General features: G+C 39.8%; 1 protein-coding gene across 5 annotated transcripts in view; it reads left to right on the top strand.

Moving 5' to 3' along the window:
* The window catches only part of SMAD2 (SMAD family member 2), a 50,964-nt gene that overhangs the window by 18,758 nt on the left and 10,616 nt on the right, over positions 1–21,590 (top strand). For 4 of the 5 annotated variants that reach the window (XM_030512200.1, XM_030512203.1, XM_030512201.1 and 1 more), the window contains 3 exons: positions 16,439–16,528; positions 17,673–17,866; positions 18,376–18,510. In XM_030512200.1, coding sequence (XP_030368060.1) covers positions 16,439–16,528; positions 17,673–17,866; positions 18,376–18,510 — 419 coding nt within the window. The remainder of the gene's footprint in view (positions 1–16,438; positions 16,529–17,672; positions 17,867–18,375; positions 18,511–21,590) is intronic. The other variant, XM_030512204.1, reaches the window with a different exon arrangement.

Genomic DNA, 21,590 nt, shown 5'->3' with positions numbered 1-21,590 from the left:
TCCCACAACCTTCTCAATTTCTTTTAAGCTGGTGGAAGAAGAATAAGTCTGTTTAGGCAAACTAACCATGTGGAAATACCAGCTTGTCTGGTGTTAATATTACTGAATTATATATAGGGAAGGAGCTGAACAACTGTACAGCTTCTGTTGTGCTTGTCTTCAGAAACTGACTTTAAACAAATGCCATTCGACTTTTGGTTGTGAAAACAGTGTTTGGAGCATTTCTTACTAAAGTTTTGTGAACTGGTCAATGCTCTCATGAGGTCCTGTTCACTGGGATGAGCTGTTGTGTGGGGGTGTGACAGAAGACAATGAATGGTCAAAGCAGAGTAAGCCAAGAAGTTAAATGCTGTCATTCCCTCTTTCCTTAACCCTTTCTACGTAATTTCCACACTAAAGCCTAAGGTTACATATTTTATTTTGCTTTCTCCTATTTGATTCATAGCATCAGTGTATATGGTAGGTAAAGCAGGTAAGATAATTCTTTTTTTTCCGCTAATAGTATTTTTCTTCTACCAATGCTTCCTACTTGAATGACCACTTAGCAGCAAGACCTTATTCCTGATATGTGCTTACAGAACAATACATGCACATCAATGAGGAGGCATTGCCCAGATGCTGCATATAACAGCAGCTGAGGCCTTTCTTTAGTGTGGCTTTAAAAATTAATTTGAAGACTAGCCTCCTAATGCAGAGTTGATTGAAATTAAGAGTAGTGATTGTGTTCCAGTGTAATTGAGTGAGGTTTTATTAAAAGTACTAAACCGTAACTGCTAGCTGGGCTCGTTGCATAGCTGTGGCTGATGTGGAGGGCTGAATTGCTGTTACTAAGGTTAAGCTTTAGTATAGGCATAGTTCAGGTTATAGCATCTTACAATATTGATGTCATCCTGAAAAAGGAAGTCTTAGAGTATTAAACAAAGATACTTAGTGCTGCCAGATTTAAGCTCGTGCAATTCAGGAAGCCATGTGACTTACCCACATAATTTATTACAGAGATGGTATGCCAAGCAGAGAGTATTGGCATGTCATTTGGGGCAGGTCAGCATGCGAAAAGATAGATTGAGCAAGATACTTAGCCAGTAGCAAAATGCTGCATAGTTCAAAGGAATTTGGCTCTCGAGTCACGAGGAAAAACTGTTGAATTCTGGGGACTGTGTTGTGTACTGACTGGAGCACTGGGTAAAGGCTCAGGGGATGTGGATTCTGGCTTTGGCTTGGCTGCTTTCTCCCAGGTAACCTTACAAGTTTCCGATTTGCTGTCATTTTGCAGTCTATAAACTGAGATTAATTTTTGTAAGGTGTGTATAATGCTGCTCCTTCACCTCACTGGTATAAGCTGTATTATTTGGTTAGGGAATGTAAGTTTAAGGCATTGTTCCCATTGGAGTATCAGTGATGTGGAAAGCAAATCTAGGGGTGATGAGTTGTTGGAATTTGTGGAAGTTCTTTACCTTCAAGTTACTGTTAGTCCTCATTAGGATTGCCTTAGGTAAGAAGCAGGAAGAGTCAGAAGAAGAAGTGTTAAAGCTTGCTTCTTACATGCCATTAGTTGTTTGTCAGGTTATGACTGATGCTGGGGCTGCTGAATTTTAAGCAAATTAAAAAACAGCTACTTGTGATTACTTTAGTGACTTAACCTGCTTGGTGGATCCTGGTAAAAAGCTATAACGAACAAGAAGGATACCTGTATCTGGCACATTAAGAAGACATGTTGGTCACTCAAGAAAAATGTTGACTGTGCTTTATTGTTAATATTGAGCCCCAAATTATCTGATAAGTAGTACCTATTTTTCTTCCAATAAAGGAATCAGAGCTTTAGTCAGCCCAAGTCAAGGCTAAACTGTTCCCTGTCTTACTGTGGTAATTAGCATATTTATATCAGGCCAGCTATTCAGTGTAATGAAGATTTCTCTCCTTATTATATTCTTTTTGTAGAAGTCAGCCAATTTAGTTTTCTTGGTTCTATAACAAAACACCTGAGAGTTGTTTTTACTAGTGTGAATGTTTTATGACAACCAGAGCGATTTTATAGAAGAAACTTCCCAATTGTGTAGCTCAGGCTGTTAGTCTAGGAAGAATTTATAGGATAAACAACACACTGCAGTTCTTTTACAGCTGCAGCTTTGAACACAAATAGCTAGTTAATGGGCTCCCTACTGATTTAATCCTGCTTGTAATCTACACCTGCTAATTTAATAAAAGCAATTTCCTGTGTCTTGTTTACTACTTGTTTCTGTTCATTTACTCTGACTTGGTTGCAGTGCTGATTGGTGGAAAACTTCTAAAATTTACAGTATACAATGCCGAGTCTCATCATGAACAGCTTTCGTTGGCTTCTGTCATGCTGCATTGTTTGAAACAGACCGGCAGGATACAAGAGAACAATCAGGAGCTGGAGTGAGTTCACATCTCACTGCATATGCTTCAAAATTGGCAAAAGAACAATGAGATTGGGAAAATCCCCTTGAACAAGTGCTGCACAGTGATCTGACTTCAGCGTTTGTTCAGAAAAGATTCCCCAAATTGTGGCTTTTGATTCTGAAATGTATAAGCAGGTTTCAGTAGGTCAAGAATTAGAAGTTTACTTTCAGAGTTTCTGGCTGAAATTGTAGGTAAACTGGCTGTTTCTTTGAGTGCTTGAGTTACCTTTTCTTGGGTACTGGATAGAGAAAAGCCTGGTGCAAAATCAGCATGCAGAATTTTAAAGTTGCTGTTAGATGAATTGATGAATTAAATTCTAGAACTGGTCTTCACTTCCTCTTAGTTTTGTGGGAGGCTTCAAGTCAAGTTCCTCTGATATTTAAAATTAACTTGTGCTGTAGCTTTGATATTTTGAACATGAATAAAGGCTGATATCGACTGATGTGGAATGTTGCAGCTTTGTGGCACGGAAAGTCGTGTTTGAAATGGTGTTTGAGGCTTGGGTGTTTGGCTGAAAAAGTCTTTTCTCTTTAACAGGCAACTCAAATGTTAATTTCATGGGCTCCAACTACATGTTCCAAGAGTGCCTTATGAACCTTGCTGTGTTTGTGTAAGCCTACAGAAGCACAGCCTCCTGTCACTGAAGCTTATTGATAGTTCTTTACTGTCTTTTTGTAATAAATCTCTCCTTCTTTATAGTGGGGGGAACTTCATGTAAACTTAACAGCCATATCAGGGAAAGAATTCAAGCATGTCCATTCTGGTAAATTCCACAGAACTGCTTTTTAGTTCCTTTGTGTTTGAGTGTCTAATATTTTGCTTGCGTCCTGTGCACCTGTCTTGCAGACTGATGCCTTGTCTAAGCACAGTTAGTAACCAAAAAAATCAATGTTTTGCTGTCCCCTATATGTCTCAATTAGATGAATACAGTAGGAGGACAAAAGGCCCACTTAAGTGATTGTGCCTGTTGCAAGCTGCATTGGTGGTAGCCATTTTACTTTTTCATTTTATTTTATTTTAATTTAAAATGGCTGTAGTAGTCTGTTCCATGATGGGAAGATGTTTTTACAAGAACACGCTGTCAGTGTGTTTTCTCATTATGTGGAAGCCCTTCAACGTTTTGGCCAATAACCACAGGCATTCCAAGAAGCATTTAAGCAGCTCTCTTTGTAGCAAGAAGCCACATAACTCTTTACTTGAATGATAACGTTCCTCAAGCCTTTGAAACTCTTCTTTTTGGCCACAATAGAATCCCAGACTGGTTTGTGTTGGAAGGGACCTTAAAAGTTCATCCAGTCCCAACCCCCTGCCATGGGCAGGGACACCTTCCCCTAGAGCAGGTTGCTCCAAGCCCTGTCCAATCTGGCCTTGACAAAGGATAAAGGACGTCCATGGATAGGACAGAGAAGAGAGCAGGGCAACTGCCACCTTAGCAGAGGGCGGATGGTAGTACATCAGGGTTGACTGCTGTTAGGTGGAGTGAGGAAAAGAAACTATTGGATGTCCTGGGAAAGTGCTTTAACTGTTCAGCAATTGCATGTGAGGCAAGAGCGCTTGTGGGCATTGTCTTCAGATGCGTGTTCTGGGTGTGGATCATGAGCAAGATGCTGAGGACTTCAGGACTTGTCCGTGATCTTAACACATCCTTCCAGTCTTGCTCTAGGCAGCAAAGCTCAAGGAATAGATTTTGATTCTTGTTCAGAAGTTGTCTCCTGCATACACATTTTCTGTCAACAGTGTCTAATATGGGATCCTGTATTTTGTTCTGGGCCTGAGAAGAGCAGAGGCACACAAGGACACACCTTGGCTATTAAGTTGGTTTCTTGATTTTTGCCTTTGCGAAGCACATAAAGCAATGTAATCTCAGCAAACCCAATAAGTTAATTCTAAAAATAAAATACTGTGGTTTTGTATGTGAACAATGAAACTGTTCATGCCTCTTTATGGCTTACTTTCTAGTTGTAAACTTGCTTTCATAGTTCTCATAAAATATGGACGTTGCTGTGAATGATGATAATATCATTGTCTGATTTAATTTTTGTCTTTGAAAGCTGGAGAGGGAGTCTTCATCAGGGAACGTAGCGATAAGACAGGAGGTTTAAACTGAAACAGGGGAAGTTCAGGTTGGATATAAGGAAGAAGTTCTTTACTGTGAGTTTGGTGGGGCACTGGAATGGGTTGCCCAAAGAAGTGGTAAATGCTCCATCCCTGGCAGTGTTCAGGGCCACGTTGGACAGAGCCTTGGGTGACATAGTCTAGTGTGAGGTGTCTCTGCCCATGATCTTAAGGTCCTTTCCAACCCAAACCATTCTATGATTCTATTATTTAGAAAAACAATACAACAGTCATGGCACAAAGTACCATCCAGTTCTCTTCCCCAGTATACTGTTTGGGGAAGCTTCCTCTATGACTCAACTGTTCACTTCATTTGAAATACCTTACAGGAAACACTGCACACCTTTGTAGTGTGATACCTGCTGTTTCTTTGAATTTTTGTATCTCTCCTCTTTAGATATAGTCTCTCTTTTTTGGGCCACGGATCAAATTTAATGTGTTCTGCTTCACCAGTTTTCTGCTGGGTATGGCTGCCACAGGGGTCATTCTGGATGTAGAGGGTTGAGTACTTTATATATCCTATGTTCATTTGTCTTCCTGAGATTCTTGAGATGGGTGTATAGGGGAAGCTGTGCAGAGGCAGCTTCAGTTTGAAATCAGGTGTTAAAATATCCTGTAACTGTTGTTCTTTTGCCATGTCAGCATATTTTTAAAGGAACGTGGACAAGATGAATGTCTTGCAGAGCTAATCCTTCCCCCTCACTACACCGAATACCCAGTAGCTTGAGAAGGTTAATCAAAAAAATCACATGTTTTCTCAGCTGTCCATCAGTTGCAAAACAGCCCACTCATGCGGTAGCATCAGCCGCTCACCCACTTGGAGGATGACGGACTGCTTAAGGCAAATTATTTGACTTAGCTCTTGGTAGCTGTACTTGTGAGCTTGTGGGAAGAGCTGTCACCGCACCTACTATGACTAATAGTGGTTAGAGAACTTGAGGTAAAGGTCATTTTTATTTTTTTTTTTTTTTTCTTAATGTCTGTCTGGTGCTTGTCCTGAAATGTGTGTGCTGAGCTCTGTTTATGTCTTTTTGAAAGTATGATCTTCTGTGAGATTGCTATCTCCTCTTAACAGACCAATTTGTAGTGGATAGATCAGTCAGTACTGTGATGGGTATGCCTTCCTATAAAAATACTTTGTCCTTTGATACTTCTGATTCTGTCGAGGTCTGTTAAGGATGATACAGAGCGTTAATCTGTGAAATTGCATTGGGTGTCATCTGAACCCACCACATGGTATTGCTTACTAATACAAAACAGAAAAAAGGAAAAGTAACCACATGTGGTGTGAAATGAAATTGAGATGAATCTGTTGGGTTCTTCATTTCTTATGTAACTTGTAAGTAAAAGAAAGGTATTTAACAGCTTGACATTGCTCCCAGTCTGAAAGACCGTGCTAGTCATCTGTCTCTTTAGTGGGAGCATTTCAGTGGTAATTTAAGCATTAGAAAGGAATTGCTTGATCAACTGTTTTCATAGGCATGGTATAATGAGAGCAGAGGACAGATGGCGATTTCTCAGCTAGAGTGAGTTGCTGAACATAGTTGCTTCATAGCTGCCTTCTGCCTGATGTGGTGCAACATCTCACTAGCTACATGGAGCTCTGATTATTTTTCTACATGGATGTTTTTGGAGCGTGTGTTGTGATTATGCTTCCTTTACTCTGACAATATAGTTTTGATCCTTTATTTCCAACAGGAGGTATTGGTCTTGTGTTCTCTGGAAAGTCCAAAGACATTTTCCAGTGTGGTGTTCTCAGATGAAATACAGATAACATGTCTGAGTTAACTGATGTTGAAGATGGGTAATGAACATGGTACTTCCAGCTATGAGAGTTTCAAACTTGCAAACTTGAATCCCATTTGAAGTGTTTACATTTCTAAAGGTACTATGAGAAACTAAAATAATACAGCAATCAGACAACCTTTATTGGATATAATAGCATAACCAGTGAAAGCAGTGTAAGGATTCCAAGTTATTTCAAGAGTGTCATCTTAAATACAACCATCCACATGCTCAGAGCTGGTGGGTCCACATGACAGTATTTTTTTTCCCCTGTTCTTTTGTTTGGTTGGGGTTTCCCTCACCGCCACCTGGTTTGTCTCTGGGGAGCTGCCATTGTGAATGCTACTGTGCACTTGTCATCCTCACTAGACGCAGGGCATCTAGAAGTCACTGGTTTTGATGGCTTTGTTTTTGAACATGCGATCAGGGGGAGTAAATCTGTGTTGTGGTTCATCTTGTCCCCATTAGGACTGCTTCAGAGTTTAAGATACACAAATTGTGGCTGGTGAAAGCTGTGGTGTTACGTTGAGAGTGGGGAATTGTAGGGCATGTTTCCCAGCGAAGCTGTTGGCTGATCATTTCCATAGGCTGTTTTTGCATGCTCCCTGCCTTCTGTCTCTGAACATGAGACTTGTGGCCAGCTCCCTGCCGGCTCTTGAGTGAGGCTGAGGTGTACTGCATGCCTCAGTCACCATCTCTGTGTTGCTTGACCTTGCCATTTAGAAACCTACAAGTTTGCAGGCTGCTCTCCACCTGACTTTGAACAGGGAGTAAAAGCTCTTTGATAGGATCTGCATCTGAACAGACCATATGGACAACAAGAAAAGAAATAAATATTTTACTTCTGCTTGGTTTCCATGGCATCCTGGAAGAATTGCTCTTGAGCTTTGAAGTGCTATCCTTCCAGCATCTCCTAGCATCAAGAGAAGAATAAAGGTAACACTGATTGTTGTTGGCTGCTTTGTTTTGTCTGACAGCATGGGACTAACACGTCAGGATATATGGGAGAAGAGAGGAGGATGAAGTGCTTTGAAGAAGCCTGCCTTGTATCTGTATTTCTGCTTTTGTAGGCAGTTTGTTGCACATGTGACCAGGAAGAAGTGTGCCTTTAGAAAGGGCAACAGAAGCTTATAATGTTCATCAAGATGACTTGTTGGCCTGGCACTCTGCAAAACTGGAAGAAACTAGCTACTGTCCCTGAAATGAGCTATGGGCGGCTCAGATGTTAGGCTGTGACAGAGTGGTTTTTGTACCTCAGGTTCCACTTTTGCATCCCCTGTGGACATTCTTAAAGTTTAAGCTGAAGTAAATGGGAGTTCTTCAATGACTTTTTTTCTTTCCCACAGTGTTAGAGAGGTTAATTGTATCCTGTGCCTCCTGCTTTTCTGGCTATTCTGATGTGTTAATTTTTTAGCATACATCCATTTATAAAGAAGGTTACTTAAGTCGTTTTCCTCAGTTCAGATGCTGTATTTTGTGTTTGATGTAATGATATTGAATATACTGTGTAAAATTCTATGTAAACTTTATTCCTGAAAGGGTTCTGATGATGAAAAGTTGTATAATGGCTCCTGGTTTATATTCCACTAAATATGCACATACATAAACATTTATTTCTTGGATGTAGCATGTCCTGAATGTCTGTGTGGGGAGGAGGCAGGGAGAGAAGGTACGGTTACTGTTTTCAGCAGTAATCTTTGTATTGCATATGCTCAAAGAAGAAAAGGTCTGCTTGTTGGATTTGAGGAGAGAGGGAAAATGAAGCTTTTTCGCTTAAATCTAAAGCCTAAATCTAGGGTTGGAGGCACTTGGGGGAGCACTCATAATTGTGGGAGGCAAATGCCCCAGCTGCCAGTTTTACTACTGTTGAGCTTGTTCAGAAAGAGAAACCTGTGCTTTCAGTTCTGTAAGATTCCTGGAGTTCAGGGCTCTTTTAGATGTTATTTAATACAATTTTCCTAGACTTAACAGGATCTGTTTCTTCTTTGAAGAAAGAAAGAATCTGTTAACAAACTAACTGCCCACCTGTACTTACAACATGTCTAAATACCTATTTACTCTGGCTGCTAATACTGCCTTTTAACAGAACTTTTCCAGGGAGGAATCTTGTCCAGCTGCTCTTAAGGATGACTGACACTGTGGATCTGTGTAAATCATTCTTAAGAAGAATCCACACTTGTGCTTTTATATTTGGCATTGGGTAAGATATTAGCTTATCCCTCTAGCAGGTACTTGGGGGGGAAAAAGAATAATTATTTCTTACTGAATTACAGAATCTTTACATTTTCTACTGCAAGGAAATGACATCAGGACCTTCGTGTTACTTCACATCATTCACAAGCAGGGATGAACTGCTGTAGCTTTGAGTCACGCCATTTGATAAATGTGAATGTCTGGTTATGTATATAAGTGAGTAGACAACATTTTGCCACTGTAATATGGAATGATGGAGGTGCAAGTAAAGAAGTTGGTCAATTCTGCAGGGATGCAAAGTGATGTAAGGTTCAAAAAGTAGTATGGTAGATATGAAAGTAACTTAACATTTGCATTGTTACTGCAGATCTCTTTAATGTTTTCTAAGTAAGCTCAGTGCAAATAACCTTTTCCCTGCCACCCCCAGCACAGGCAAAAGAAACCACAAGCAACATACATTTCAGTAACTGAGACACTTGAGCCAGCCAAACTACATTTTACAGTAAGATTTTGTTCAGACAACTGGCTATACGGCTAGATGAGGTACTGTTCGCAAAGGCAGGTAATATAATTAGCATTGCTACTGGCTGGAACATAAACATTTTAGGCTGTATTAGGGAGAAATGTTAACTGCCAGTATATAGAAAAAACTGTCAAGTCAGAATAGAAAGGCAGCTAACATGTTTTCATTTGAAACCCAGACTTAAGGAAACCATGATCAGGCAGATTAGCTAGGAACTATTGTCTGTGCTGAATACAATACTGTATGTAAAAAAAGTTAGCATGCAAGGTTCAGATCTTCAACCTGTAGATTTTAACCTGTTTTCTCAGGCAAATTTTGCAGAAGCAGCTGTGAGCAATGTTAAAGCAACGGCATTTGCCTATTCATTATGAGAAAATGGGATTGCAGAAATCTAGTGGCCATTTCTTACTACTCTAGCTGCATTTTGGATAGTTTGGTGTGGCTCTTGAAGCAAATTCTGCACCTCTTTTCTGCCCTCTTCACAAAATATCAGTCAAGGTATTAAGTCCTGTAAATGTTAGGCTGTTATAAAGGTGTTTGTGTGCATGTGCTAAATAATTTCTCTAGTTCAAGTGAAAACCCAATAATTTCTTGTGTTGTGGTTGGTTTTTTTCTTGTTTAATCTTTTGAGTGAAATGTAAGTGAAAGCAAATGTCAGGCTCACATCTGTAGGGAAGACTGCGTGAGAGTTCTAGAATTTGAAAACTAACTTTGATTCTCATCTCTCACTTTAAAACAGATAAATGGGGTACTATCAGTTTACTGAAATTACTTTTCAGTCCCAGCTCCAGCACTGCAAATGCCTCAGAAAATATCGGGGCAGACAAATTAGATTCAGTGGATGAAAGGCTCATGATTATACAATGCAGGAGAAAGACAAATGGAGAAGATTGCCTTGAACATGGACTTGCAAACGTGTTAGTGGCTGTAGATTCTGAAAGTTATGAAAGATTCAGGAAAGATGTTAGGGGTTCAGTGTAATGCTTCACAAATAAGCAAGTTAAATGTCCAGGACCATTCCATCATTATTCCTGTATAATAGAGGCTTTGAATAGCATGATGCTATTGCATTTCAAGTTTTATTTGTCATCTTTCTAGTGCTACCACTTCAGGTGAAGAGGAGGCTGTCAACTGAACTCTGTGCCTTTTAGCTCCTTTAAGAGCTGTTCCACTTTGCAAGACTTTGAAGAAGAAAGTGGAATTGCAGATATGTATGAATTGTGACAATATTTAACACCTTCTGGATAGAGTTTCTGGTATTTCATATGTAAATATCTTTGAAGTGGTTCTGCCTACTTTCATCTGATGTTGTACTTGTTGCAAGCACTTCATTTAGTACAAAAAGTACCTACAGCAATGAGCACTGCCAATACTGTAAATAGCGTTAGTAGTAGGATAGTTGCTTTGTTCATTCTGTGTCTCAGTAAAAACTGGTAGTATATTACTAGTAACAAACAGTTATATTACAGTTACTAGTAATATATTACTAGTAACAACTAGTAACCAGCCAACAGATACAAGCCTAAGCCTGTGTGTGACAGTTCTAGTGCACATAGGGTACTGTTTTAAACTCTTCTGGCTTGAGGTTCTTTCAACTATAGTCCCAAATAAAACAGCATCTCTATAAAACTGAGTATTATTGGTGAGACCTACCACCTTTATCCCTGGTTTTATCTTCTATTTTGCAAATGCACTTGGAGAAAGTACAGGGATATCTTGGTTGTCTTGGAGTATGTGTAAGTAGGCACTGTCTTGTTTGATGCTATGGTCGTGACTGTTTGGACAGTACTTGCACATGCTTGCTTGGATCTGCAAATCCTACATTCAGCTTTGAACCATGCTGAGAAACTGAACCTGATTAAGCACCCTAGGTTGAGTATCAACCTGAGGTGGCTTTAGTAGTCGGCATCTGGACATCAGTGAGGGGACTGTGGGTTGTTCTGTGTAGCTGCATCTCCAACTACTGAAGTTTCTAATTCAGAAATGCTACCCCACTGCGAGCCAGGATGGAAGTGGCTTTCTATATTCAGTAAGATGAGGTCATGTTGTCACAGACTAACATTAATTAATATGCTGGTTGGCAATGGTCATCTTATCCTGTTCAACCATATCCTGTTCCTTTTTTCACCTACATGGTCAGTGTCCTTTACCACCTAATCATATTGCAAATACAGGAATCTATTTTTGGGCAGCGTGTTCCAGTTGAGATGATGTCCATCTGTATTTTTTGACTCTTGAACGTGACTATAGCATGTTACTGTAGACTGTTTCATCCCATGTAGTTTATATTTGGCTATTACAGATTTTGATAAGGACTTTGATTCCTCCAAGAGGAATATAATACACTAAAGCAAGCAAATCAAATTGTTCACTTAGGAGTGTGGCACAAACCATGTTTGTCCATGTTTATTCTTCATGTGCAAATCAAGAATTCATCCTGTATTTGAACAGGGACTTGGTAGTCCAGTTTTATCATAGAATGGTTTGGGCTGGAATGGACTTTAAGATCATGTAGTTCCAACCCCCCTGCCATGGGCAGGGACACCTCATACTAGACCCTGTTGCCCAAGGCTCTGTCCAGCCTGGCCTTGAACACTGCCAGAGATGGAGCATTTATCACTTCCAGATACTGTTATTCCACTAAGATAGTTTGCATTGTTGATGCTGTTTGGGAACATCATGTGTGATATGTAGACTAGGCACTACAAGTACTTTTTGGTTATCTTTGATATTTAGGTTTTTTTCCTGTGTCCACATTTTTTGTGTGTGTGTCAGTATTTTCTGCCTTACTGAAGAAAGGCAGTTTTTGGCACTTTGTCTCAAAACTGTGAAGCATTGCTACAGCTCTTTGCTGTGTAGGTAATTTCTTGCCCAGAGTAGGGGTTTTTTTGGAACTCAGATTTTCCTGTTAAAGGAAATGATGAAATGGAAGAACTGAAGGCATACTGTGTGCTGCTGCATGCTGATAGCCACATTAAAGATTCTTCTTGCCAGAATTGTACAGTATCATCTGAGATGCTGCTCCTTAAAAGAAGATGAAAAGTCATGTTGATAGGCCAGCTCTTGCAACCCTTTCCACTTAGGGAAGGGCTCCAGCAGAAGCATCTTCAGTTCCACACTGTAATAACTTGTATGACCCTTCCTAGGAGATTCTGAAATAGGAATAGCAGGACTGAGTTGTCCCAGGTTTAGTGTGTAGCAGGTTAACCAGATATTCACTAGACTTTGACTTCTCCCTGGGCCTCAAAGGGCGGTTGTTATTCCTTGCAAGTATCCTTTGAGCATCTCTCTTCAGGAAATAGTTTTCTCTTGTTAGAACTTCAAAACACCTGGGAAACTGAGCCAGTGTGATGCTTTGTATCCCTGAAGTCCCTGATAATAAACTCACTAATTTTGTGGGATCTGCAAAAGCAGCGATCTAATATTCAAGCAAGCTTGCTCTGGGACTGCTAGAGGCCACAGAACATGGTAATTTGCTAATCTGAGCTAGTGTTGAAAAGATAAAAATATTAGCTTTTGTATAGTTTACCTTGTTTCTGTCAACAGACAAATTGTTTTGAGTACAGCAGTGATAATGCTCTTTGGAATGAAAGTGTCTGCTCTGGTGAGAGGAAGTGTATTAGCTTTAAGCTTGTATTTTTGAAGTACATTTAAGTGCTGTCTACACAGGAAAGATTTAAGTACAGCTTGGATGCAGGAGCCAGATTATATTTTGGAAACAATGGTGGCTTACCAGTGCTGCGGTATACAGCGAGTTCAAAACCAAACACCCTTGTTTGGTAAAATATGAAGCCTGAAGGGTGCTTCTAGACTTCAGTTTGAGGGCAATCTGCTTACTAAAGGTGAAATAGCGATACGTCTTGGCTGCCTCCCTCCTAATAAATTAAATGTGCCTGGAAATGTTCCCAGACACTGTGGCCAACTGGCTTAAGACTGCCTTGTCCATATCCTTAAACTCTTAGGTGCCAGGGCAGGGTGGCTGCATCTGAACTGCCCTGTGTGAATCCCGATGGTGTGCGACTCACAAACCTGGGAATTGTGTGGGAGAACAGGACTTGGCACAGCCCAATGTTGGGGAATGTCCTAACTGCTTTCTAGCATACATGATCATGTTCCCAGGGCCTGGGAATGTTTCCAGACAAGACTTAACTTATGAGTGCAGATGTTAGTCCTTGAATCTTCTGAATTCTTTATGGACTAAGGCGTAGAAGGACCCTTCATATCACAGGGGGTTTAGTATGCTTCAGAAAGGGAGGTTTAGGAGAGAATGCCTCCTAGTTATTTTGGGGCAGTAATTCCGTACTACTGAAAAGTCTGTGCCTCCCTTTTAGATGGTTTGAACATCGTTCAGAATGCAGTCACCTTTCTAGCTGCCAGGGATGAGTACGCGAGTCTGCCCTCTATCAGGCTATTGCTTGCGTATGAATGAGCATACTGTGGCCTTTCATGGGAGTGCTGTGTATGAAATACGCTTTTCACAGTTGTGAGGCATTTCATTTCGATTTGGTGTGCGTGTGAATATTCAGAGCTCTACTTTACAGTCTGGGTGACGTGAGGGGGATGGTCTTGCGTCTTTTAGGCAGTGAATCTTTTATGTGAGCAGGGAAGCGGGGAGACCACTGCATTTCCTCCAATGTTTTTCCCAGTGAACAGTAAAAGCTGTGTTCAGCTGACTTTATTGATCATGTTGGATGATTTCCTGCATGCTTTTCAGTATTTGATTGCAGATTACTGGAGATTTGAGTATAGGACTAGAGTAGATGAGCCAGTAAAACACTGATATTAATCCGAGCTCTAAGCAGACAGGCATCCTGGAAGACATCATATCATATAAGCTGCTGATTATCAGAGCAGTTTTGCTCTAACTGATCACTTTTTCTGTACCACCTGGCCTACCCTCCCTCCATGGTGTCCTAGTTTCATTGCAAGCTGCAGCTCCATCACACAGCCACTTCAGCATATTGGGTTTTCTTTCCATAGGTTGTAGAATCTGCTGTCAGCTTGGATAGTTTGAATATTTATAGAGAGAAGAGGCTAGCAATATAAAATACTGTTCCTGTTCATTATGCTTTGTCAGGGGCTGTGAAATTTTACTTTTGCATGTGCTGTCTTAAAAGTCTTGTGAAGCAAATGCGTGGCATGTCATGCTTGCACCAGTGATGCACCCCACAATTTGGGGAATGTGTAATGTGAGTGACAGCATCAGCTTTGGAGTGCTGCTTTGTATAAAGGATCTGTTGCTCAAAGGTAGTACGCTGTCAGAGCTGACTGTATCAATTAATATGCAGCAGGCTTTGTGTCTGCTGATTGTTCTTATTTAATGTGCACGATGATCTGTCTTACCAGCAGTAGTGGTGCATATATACGGACACAATGCAGCGCAGGGATGCTCCCTGGTGTCCCACAGGCTGCCTGCGTGTCTTCAGGGCAACTATTTCAATCCTTACACAGCTTCTGGCAACCCACTGTCCTGGAGGAATTTTGGGAATATGAAAAAGAGGTTACAGGCTCCGCTGATGCAGCGATGGTCAGTATCCCTCTTCATCCCACTCTTTCTGGAGAGCTGTGATGGTGCCTGTGTCTGAGATAGATGTAGCTTGTTCAGGAGAGTTGGCTTTTTGAAGAGCTGAGTGTATGTCAGAAAATGGGCCTGCTTGTGGCACTCTGCTGCTCTCTAGGCAAAAAGCCATCTAGTATGAGATTTTACTTGTGTCCATAATCAATAAAATGTCAAAGGCCATATTATATATAATAATTTTACTTGTGATAAATGCAAGCTGCTGCCCAAAATTACACTCTCACTCCGCCTTTGTAGTGCTTGTGTAGCTCCATGGTGAACAGAAGAACTGATGTGGCTGAAAAGTAGCTCTCAAAACATAAATTTTCATTAGGTATGTTCTGTGGTCAGATAGCCAGTTTACTGATTTGGGTTGCTGCTCAATTGTATGGACACTTCAGCCTCCCTGGGATGGCATTAGAAATGAGGCCTCTCATGGACAGGCAAAAAGGGAACAAGAACCATTGATTCTCTTCATCAATAGCCCACACTTCTGTTTTATTAAAGTCACTGTGGAATTGAGGTGGGTGCCAGCCCTGAATGTCGTTTTAAGTACAGTGCTGTGCTCTCTGGTCTTTTCTTTCATAACACTAACAAATCCTCCCTGTGTAGGGAGGAGAAATAAAAAGACCTACCTCACCCTTCTTCTCTTAAGGACTCCATCCAAACTTGTAAGTGTATCAGCTAAGCTTAGTAGTTTGAATTTAAATCACAACGTCTATATTTAAAACTAGGACTTTGGTGAACTTGAAGTCTTTTCTTTCTGTTGCCTCTTTACAGAGGTTATTTATTTTAAAAGCAGTGTAGCAGCCAGTCAAACTTCAGGCTTTGTAATAACAAAGTGGAGATGGAAATTGCTTGTGAACCAGCTTCTCTTTAAGGTGCAAAGTCTAGTTGTGTATTACTTATATAAAAAAAACTGTCAATTTTCAGTGGTCGCAGAGCAAGTATATGGTAGAGCTGAGCTTGATTTATGCTTCTGAAAGTCTGCTGCCCGTTTATAAGCCCATGCTGTTTTCTTACTTTGCTTAAATCTGCTGCTGCTTTTATTTTGTGCCTGTGACTGAAGGCTCCTTTTTCTTTCCTGTTGTGATCTTGTAATTGAATCAGTTTGGGAAAGAATTAGTTTTTTCTCCTTTCCTCCTGTTTGATTTAGCAATTAAAGTTTTATTATTCTACAGTTGAGCCTTAAGATACTATGCTGTAAACCTGTGTTGAATATGGTGTTTTGTATACTGTGGAAAAGAATATCTAGTTCTTCAGTTATGGAGAGTACAGAAAATGGTGAGAAGTATCAGCTGTAACGTGCTTTTCTTCGGAGTCCGAATTTGCCTGTTTTGGGAAAAGCAGCAAATGAGTATGTGCATGGAGAAGGAGAGTAATGCTTAAGTTGGTGGTACCTGAGGGTTAGATTGTGATACTCTGTTTTGGATGGCCTTTGTTTGAAGTCTTAGGGAAGCTTTATGTTTAAAACCAAACAAAAACAAAAAAAAAGCCCAGAAACTACCCTTTAAAATTGAATTTTGTTAAGACCTAGGCTGAGGAAGTTTTGCCTGTTTTAAGGAACATTACAACTGTATTGACTACTTAAAAACAGAGAACTTGTTCACCTTTTAAAAACATTATCATTTACCTTGAATCACGTGTTCCATTTTGATAGCCTCCTTCATATAGAAAATATAGCATGAGATGTCAGTTTAAATGAAAGCCTAACAATGCTCTATCTTCTATGTGAAAGGAAGTGTTCTGTACATTTTTCCATGTTTGACATCATGGTGTTTTGAATAACCATGTTCCATATTCATATCAATTTTTTGTTTTTGTTTTCAATTTATGCACAGCACTTGCTCTGAAATTTGGGGACTGAGTACACCAAACACGATAGATCAGTGGGATACAGCAGGCCTTTACAGCTTCTGTGAACAAACCAGGTGAATATTCTGCCCTCTCTCGCATCATAGAAATCTTGTGGGAGGGATTGGCTTTGGAGGGTCTGTAATGGGATGATTTAGTTGTAAAATAAGACAAAAATGCTTCCTAGGGCCTCTCATGGTACAGCATTTTAAAATACTTGCTTGCCAGTACAGAAATCCAAGTGTTCTCAGCTGATGTTTTGACCAATGAAACTCTAATTCTGCAATGTTCCTGTTTCACACCAGTGCTATTGAAAGAATGGGAAGACTTGTTAAATGCAAGCTCTAATGTGATCTGGTATTTATATTAACAAAGTTGGGAAACTTAGTTCTTTAGACCTAATCTTACAAAGTGTTTAAACTGCTTTGTATGCCACAAGCTTTCGGTTAAATCTTGCTAATTGGCTCAGATACAAGCTACTAAAGAATTGTTTGTAAATTCTTCAGTAGTTAATGGTGGGCAAATTCTAAACAGGGTCTTTATTTTTTCATGTCACATTACTTGATTTGTGTATTGAGGTTTGTCTCCCATCCCATAACAATCATAAACATCTGCATTTGTGTAAGCATATGCAGTCTGTCTTAAAACTAGCAAAACATTTTCAGCTGGTAGCAAGGCAGATGAAGTCAAGAAGATAAACTGTACAGCCCTTACAAGATGTGCATTCATGCTTTTCGTGTTATAGTGTCATGTGGATCACTTGGGCAGCTGACTGCTTATAGGCTTATTTGCAGTCCAGTGGGAATTCTTATGCTTAAAGCCATAAAACATCCATGCCACAGCAAAGCCTTGAGGTTTAGCAGTGGAAGGGACTGTTAAAGTGTGTGGTTATTTATTTTTTTAACAACTGTCTTCTGAATTAAAAAAAGTATATGAAGCAATCATCCTAAATACTTGGTTGGAGGTAAAGTGGCTTTTAATGAAGTCTGAATTCACTGGCAGTAATTTGAGCAGCTCAAAAATAAGTTAAGACTCTGCTTGATGCCATCATTTCTATCCCATTTGAAGCCTTTTAACAAGAGTATAAATGTCGCTAGCAGTGTCAACCCACTGAATTCTCAGAATAACTAAACTACCCATGCCGTGTGTGTACGCTGTTGCTTAAGCGATTAAGAGACAGCATGCAGTCTGTAAATACTTCTCAACATCTTTGCCCTATAGATCCCTCGATGGCCGTCTGCAGGTATCTCATCGTAAAGGATTACCGCATGTTATTTACTGTCGCTTGTGGCGCTGGCCAGATCTTCACAGCCACCATGAACTTAAAGCAATTGAAAACTGTGAATATGCTTTTAATCTTAAAAAGGATGAAGTATGTGTAAACCCTTATCACTACCAGAGAGTGGAGACACCAGGTAGGAAGACTGCTTCTGACTTTCTATAGCAGCACCTGTACAAACTTGTTCAGCATAATGTTTTAAATGAAAAAAAGAGGAAGATGATGCTTTCTCTTGCCAAAAGTACAAGATTCTTAAAGATACAGCTTTTGAGAATACTATCCCCTGAAAGCTTGTAATAGCAAAGTTACTGAAAAATCTTTGCAAATATGTTGAATACTCCCAATAAACACTTCCAGTACTGCTAGCAGTTTTCAGCTGGTTAAGTATGATCCAGACTGAAAAGGAGAAAAGAGGCAACTTACTTTGTGGAATAGTCTTGCTCAAGATGCACCTCAGAAACTTGTTTCTTCCAGTAACTAGCAGTACAATTATAGTAATAGCAGAACTGAGATTTAGAAAATCTAAAAATATCTGAAGAAATTTTTAGAGGTTTTAGTTGGTTTATGGTTCCCCCCCCCACCTTTTAGCTCACAGAAGTGTGTATTTTGAGGGTCTCAGTAATGCTTTGAAATTTGCTTTTCCAGTTTTGCCTCCCGTGCTAGTGCCGCGGCACACTGAGATTTTGACGGAGCTTCCGCCTCTTGACGACTATACCCATTCCATTCCTGAAAACACTAACTTTCCAGCTGGAATTGAGCCACAGACCAGTTACATACCAGGTATGTTTTTTACCTCCCACTCTACACAGTATGTTTAACATTGTGTCACTAGTACCAAGATAACTTCATCCTCCTAAGTGATCAAATTACTTGAAAGATGCACGAGTAAATTAAATCTAGTTGATTTTGTGTATTAATTCCAATGGAAATACCTGAACAGAGTGTTGCTTGCAGAACACAATCCTGTGTGAAACCATATTGCTGTGGTTTCACAATAGCTTAATTGGTTTCAATAGCTTAATTAAGATTCAGAATTCTAATGAGTGCAAAGTAGACCTTCACATTATGCTTTAAGCCTGTTTTACAACCATATAGGGGTTGCCAAATGCTGTGTATTGGAGATTGAGTAGTAAAGTGCTGCTCAATCTTGTCACATGTCGTATGTGGAGGAGACTTTACGTTGCAAAGCAGTGACTTAAAAGTGTTTTTATCTGTAGTTCACAATCGATCACCGTCTGCTTTGTGTATTTGTTTCTATTGTGTGCAGTCTTGTCCTTTCAGTATGAAAGGACAACCTAACAATATTGAACTCCTAAAAAATTCCCTGTTCCCCACCACAAAACAAATAGCAAGACTAATCTGCTACAGTGCACCCGAAAGTCTGTACCCTTATTGAAACATAAAATCAGTGACCTTTGTTTCCTGCCCAGCTTCCTGTTTCCTGTCTCTTCAGGAAGTTGCCTGGAGTGTAAAACCAAGCAAACCTGAAGTTTACTCATAAATGTTTATTGCTGCTATGTTATGAACAAGCTGAAAATTCAGATCTGGACTTTCTAAGAATAAGATGGCTCCCTTGAGATGCAAATACGTGCAATGTACAAGTTTGAGATGTATCCAAACATCTTGGGATATTGCTTGTGTTTTCTTTAAATATATCCAAGAATTGAAATGGCACCAAAAAAAAAAAAAATCAGTTAATTTGATCTTATGTTTAGTTTGTGCCACTTTGTTGTCACCTGGGGACAATAAATCTTTAAAGAGCAATTTACGGTGCTAGAAGCTGGTGTTGCTTTCTTATGTATACTTTTTTGACTCAGTGTGAGGGCTTTTGCTTGCAAAACAACTTGCTGGAAAGCCACCATTTGAAAATCCATTGCAGTAGAAATAAGCTAAAGCAACTAGGTAGTTATTTGCAGGAAGTCTGCTCAAGATGATTGCAGGTGTTCATGCGATCTTCCAATGTTCATGCAGCTGACTATACCTTGCCTCCTTCTATTTGTCACTGACACCCTCCTGCTGTATTCATACCATGGCATCTTACTTTATTTGACCTCCCTAACTTAATCTTGAATAGTTGGGTTCTGGTAAGTCTGGTGTTTCTTGACAGCCTGCTTCAGAGGACCGTTTTCATTAGCAGTAGGCTGCCACAACTATGGTAGTTTCTCATCACAGCACTTTCTCAGAACTTGGTCTACAGCGAGGTTGATTTTACCTACAGCTGGGAAGATGGTGGTCAGGAAGATGCGGGATGGCCTTTGGGGCTGTACATTCCCTTTCAGGTTATGGATGTGCTGAGCTGCAATGCCCAGACTCCTGGCAGCATTCAAGCTGTGCTAAAAGTTCCTAATGCTGCACTTGAGCATTTATTTCCAGCTGTGGTGGTGCTCAACCCCTGACACTAAAACAACGTTAATAATACTAGGTGGAGGAAATCTTCTCTGTTCAGACAGAGACTACATGTGGAAAATAATCTGTGCCAGAGAGCCTAGATTAGCAACTGGAAACAGGAGGCGTGGGTTGGATTGGAAATGGTTATTAGCCTTTTACCATGGCTGTGAGCTTAACTATAACGAATGATTTGGAGATGGGTGGAGTCCACTTTATCACAGTGAATTCTATAAAAATATTCAAAACAAGTATGATTTTTGTCATCAGACCTTTTCCTAGCAAAGATTCCCCTTAATTGTCCTTTTAAATTCTCACTTGAATTTTGTCACATCTATATTTAGCACACTAGTTTTACAGAATGAACCGAAGATATTGTTCTTCTGGTTCATTTTTATTTAACTGACTTAATGTAGCTTCCTCTTGCTGACTTCTGTCTGATCTTATTATATTGCTGTAAATCTCAGACATGATATTTGATATAATTTGACTTTAATTCTTAAGCAAAAGGCTTTATCTTTAAATTTCTGCTGTTTGGTAATAATGTAATTAAATGTGTCTAATCCCTCAGATGTCTCTGAGACAATTTTGAGGTGATTGTAGAGATAGTTAGCTTCAAACGCTTTCGCTAAAGAAATCCAGGTTTTGCCTTTAATATATAGGAAAAGACATTTGCCCAGTTCAAAGAAAATTATTTCCTGAAAGGCAGTTGGTTAACTCATTATCTGGATTACAAAGTACATTTTGAATAGAGAAGAGGAACATCCATTCTCTCCTGGGTTTTGAAGGTATTTCTGTGGAATTAGACAGAGTTGCTGGTATCAGAATGCTTCAGACTTGTTACTGAGCTTACTTTGGTCTGTGAAACTCCATCTTAAAGAAAGCTAGTTAGGAGAATAGACTGTAGTTTTCATAGACCTTGGAGATAGTAATAATAATAATGATGATAAAGCCTGTGTAGTGTAACCAGTTAGATAATATAGTTGTTATTAATCAGTGGAATTGACTGTTCTGTAGTGAGGAAAAATGGATTGGGAACTGAACTGAAAAATAGCACTTAAGTCTAGAATCTTATATAAGGTGTGGGAGGGCATCTGATCTGATGGTTATACTACATAAAGACAGCTCAGGTGGTTGTTTGGTTTTTTTTGTGGAAGTCACCAGATGGGTGTTTATTTCATTTGTAATTCTACTAAATGTGAAATCTGATGATTACAATTGCAAAATTGTTACTCGCTGTAGTGAAAGTAATGGAACAAACAAGGATTATCTGCTAATTATATAACATGTTCGAGCAGTTGGCTGGCCATACAAAAGATGGTACGTTTTACATAGGCAAGTAATACGTTTGACCCACTGGAAGAGAGACAGCAAAATGAATTTCTAGTTCAGTATTCAGGTATGATATGGAGCTCATGAAGACTTGAGGACAAGAACGCTGAATTCTACATCCTGCAGATTTCCTCAGTCATTGA

The sequence above is a fragment of the Strigops habroptila genome, chromosome Z (genome assembly GCF_004027225.2).
Source record: "Strigops habroptila isolate Jane chromosome Z, bStrHab1.2.pri, whole genome shotgun sequence".
NCBI lineage: Eukaryota > Metazoa > Chordata > Aves > Psittaciformes > Psittacidae > Strigops > Strigops habroptila.
The sequence above is the reverse complement of the archived record's forward strand: the minus strand, read 5'-3'. Positions and strand labels throughout refer to the sequence as shown.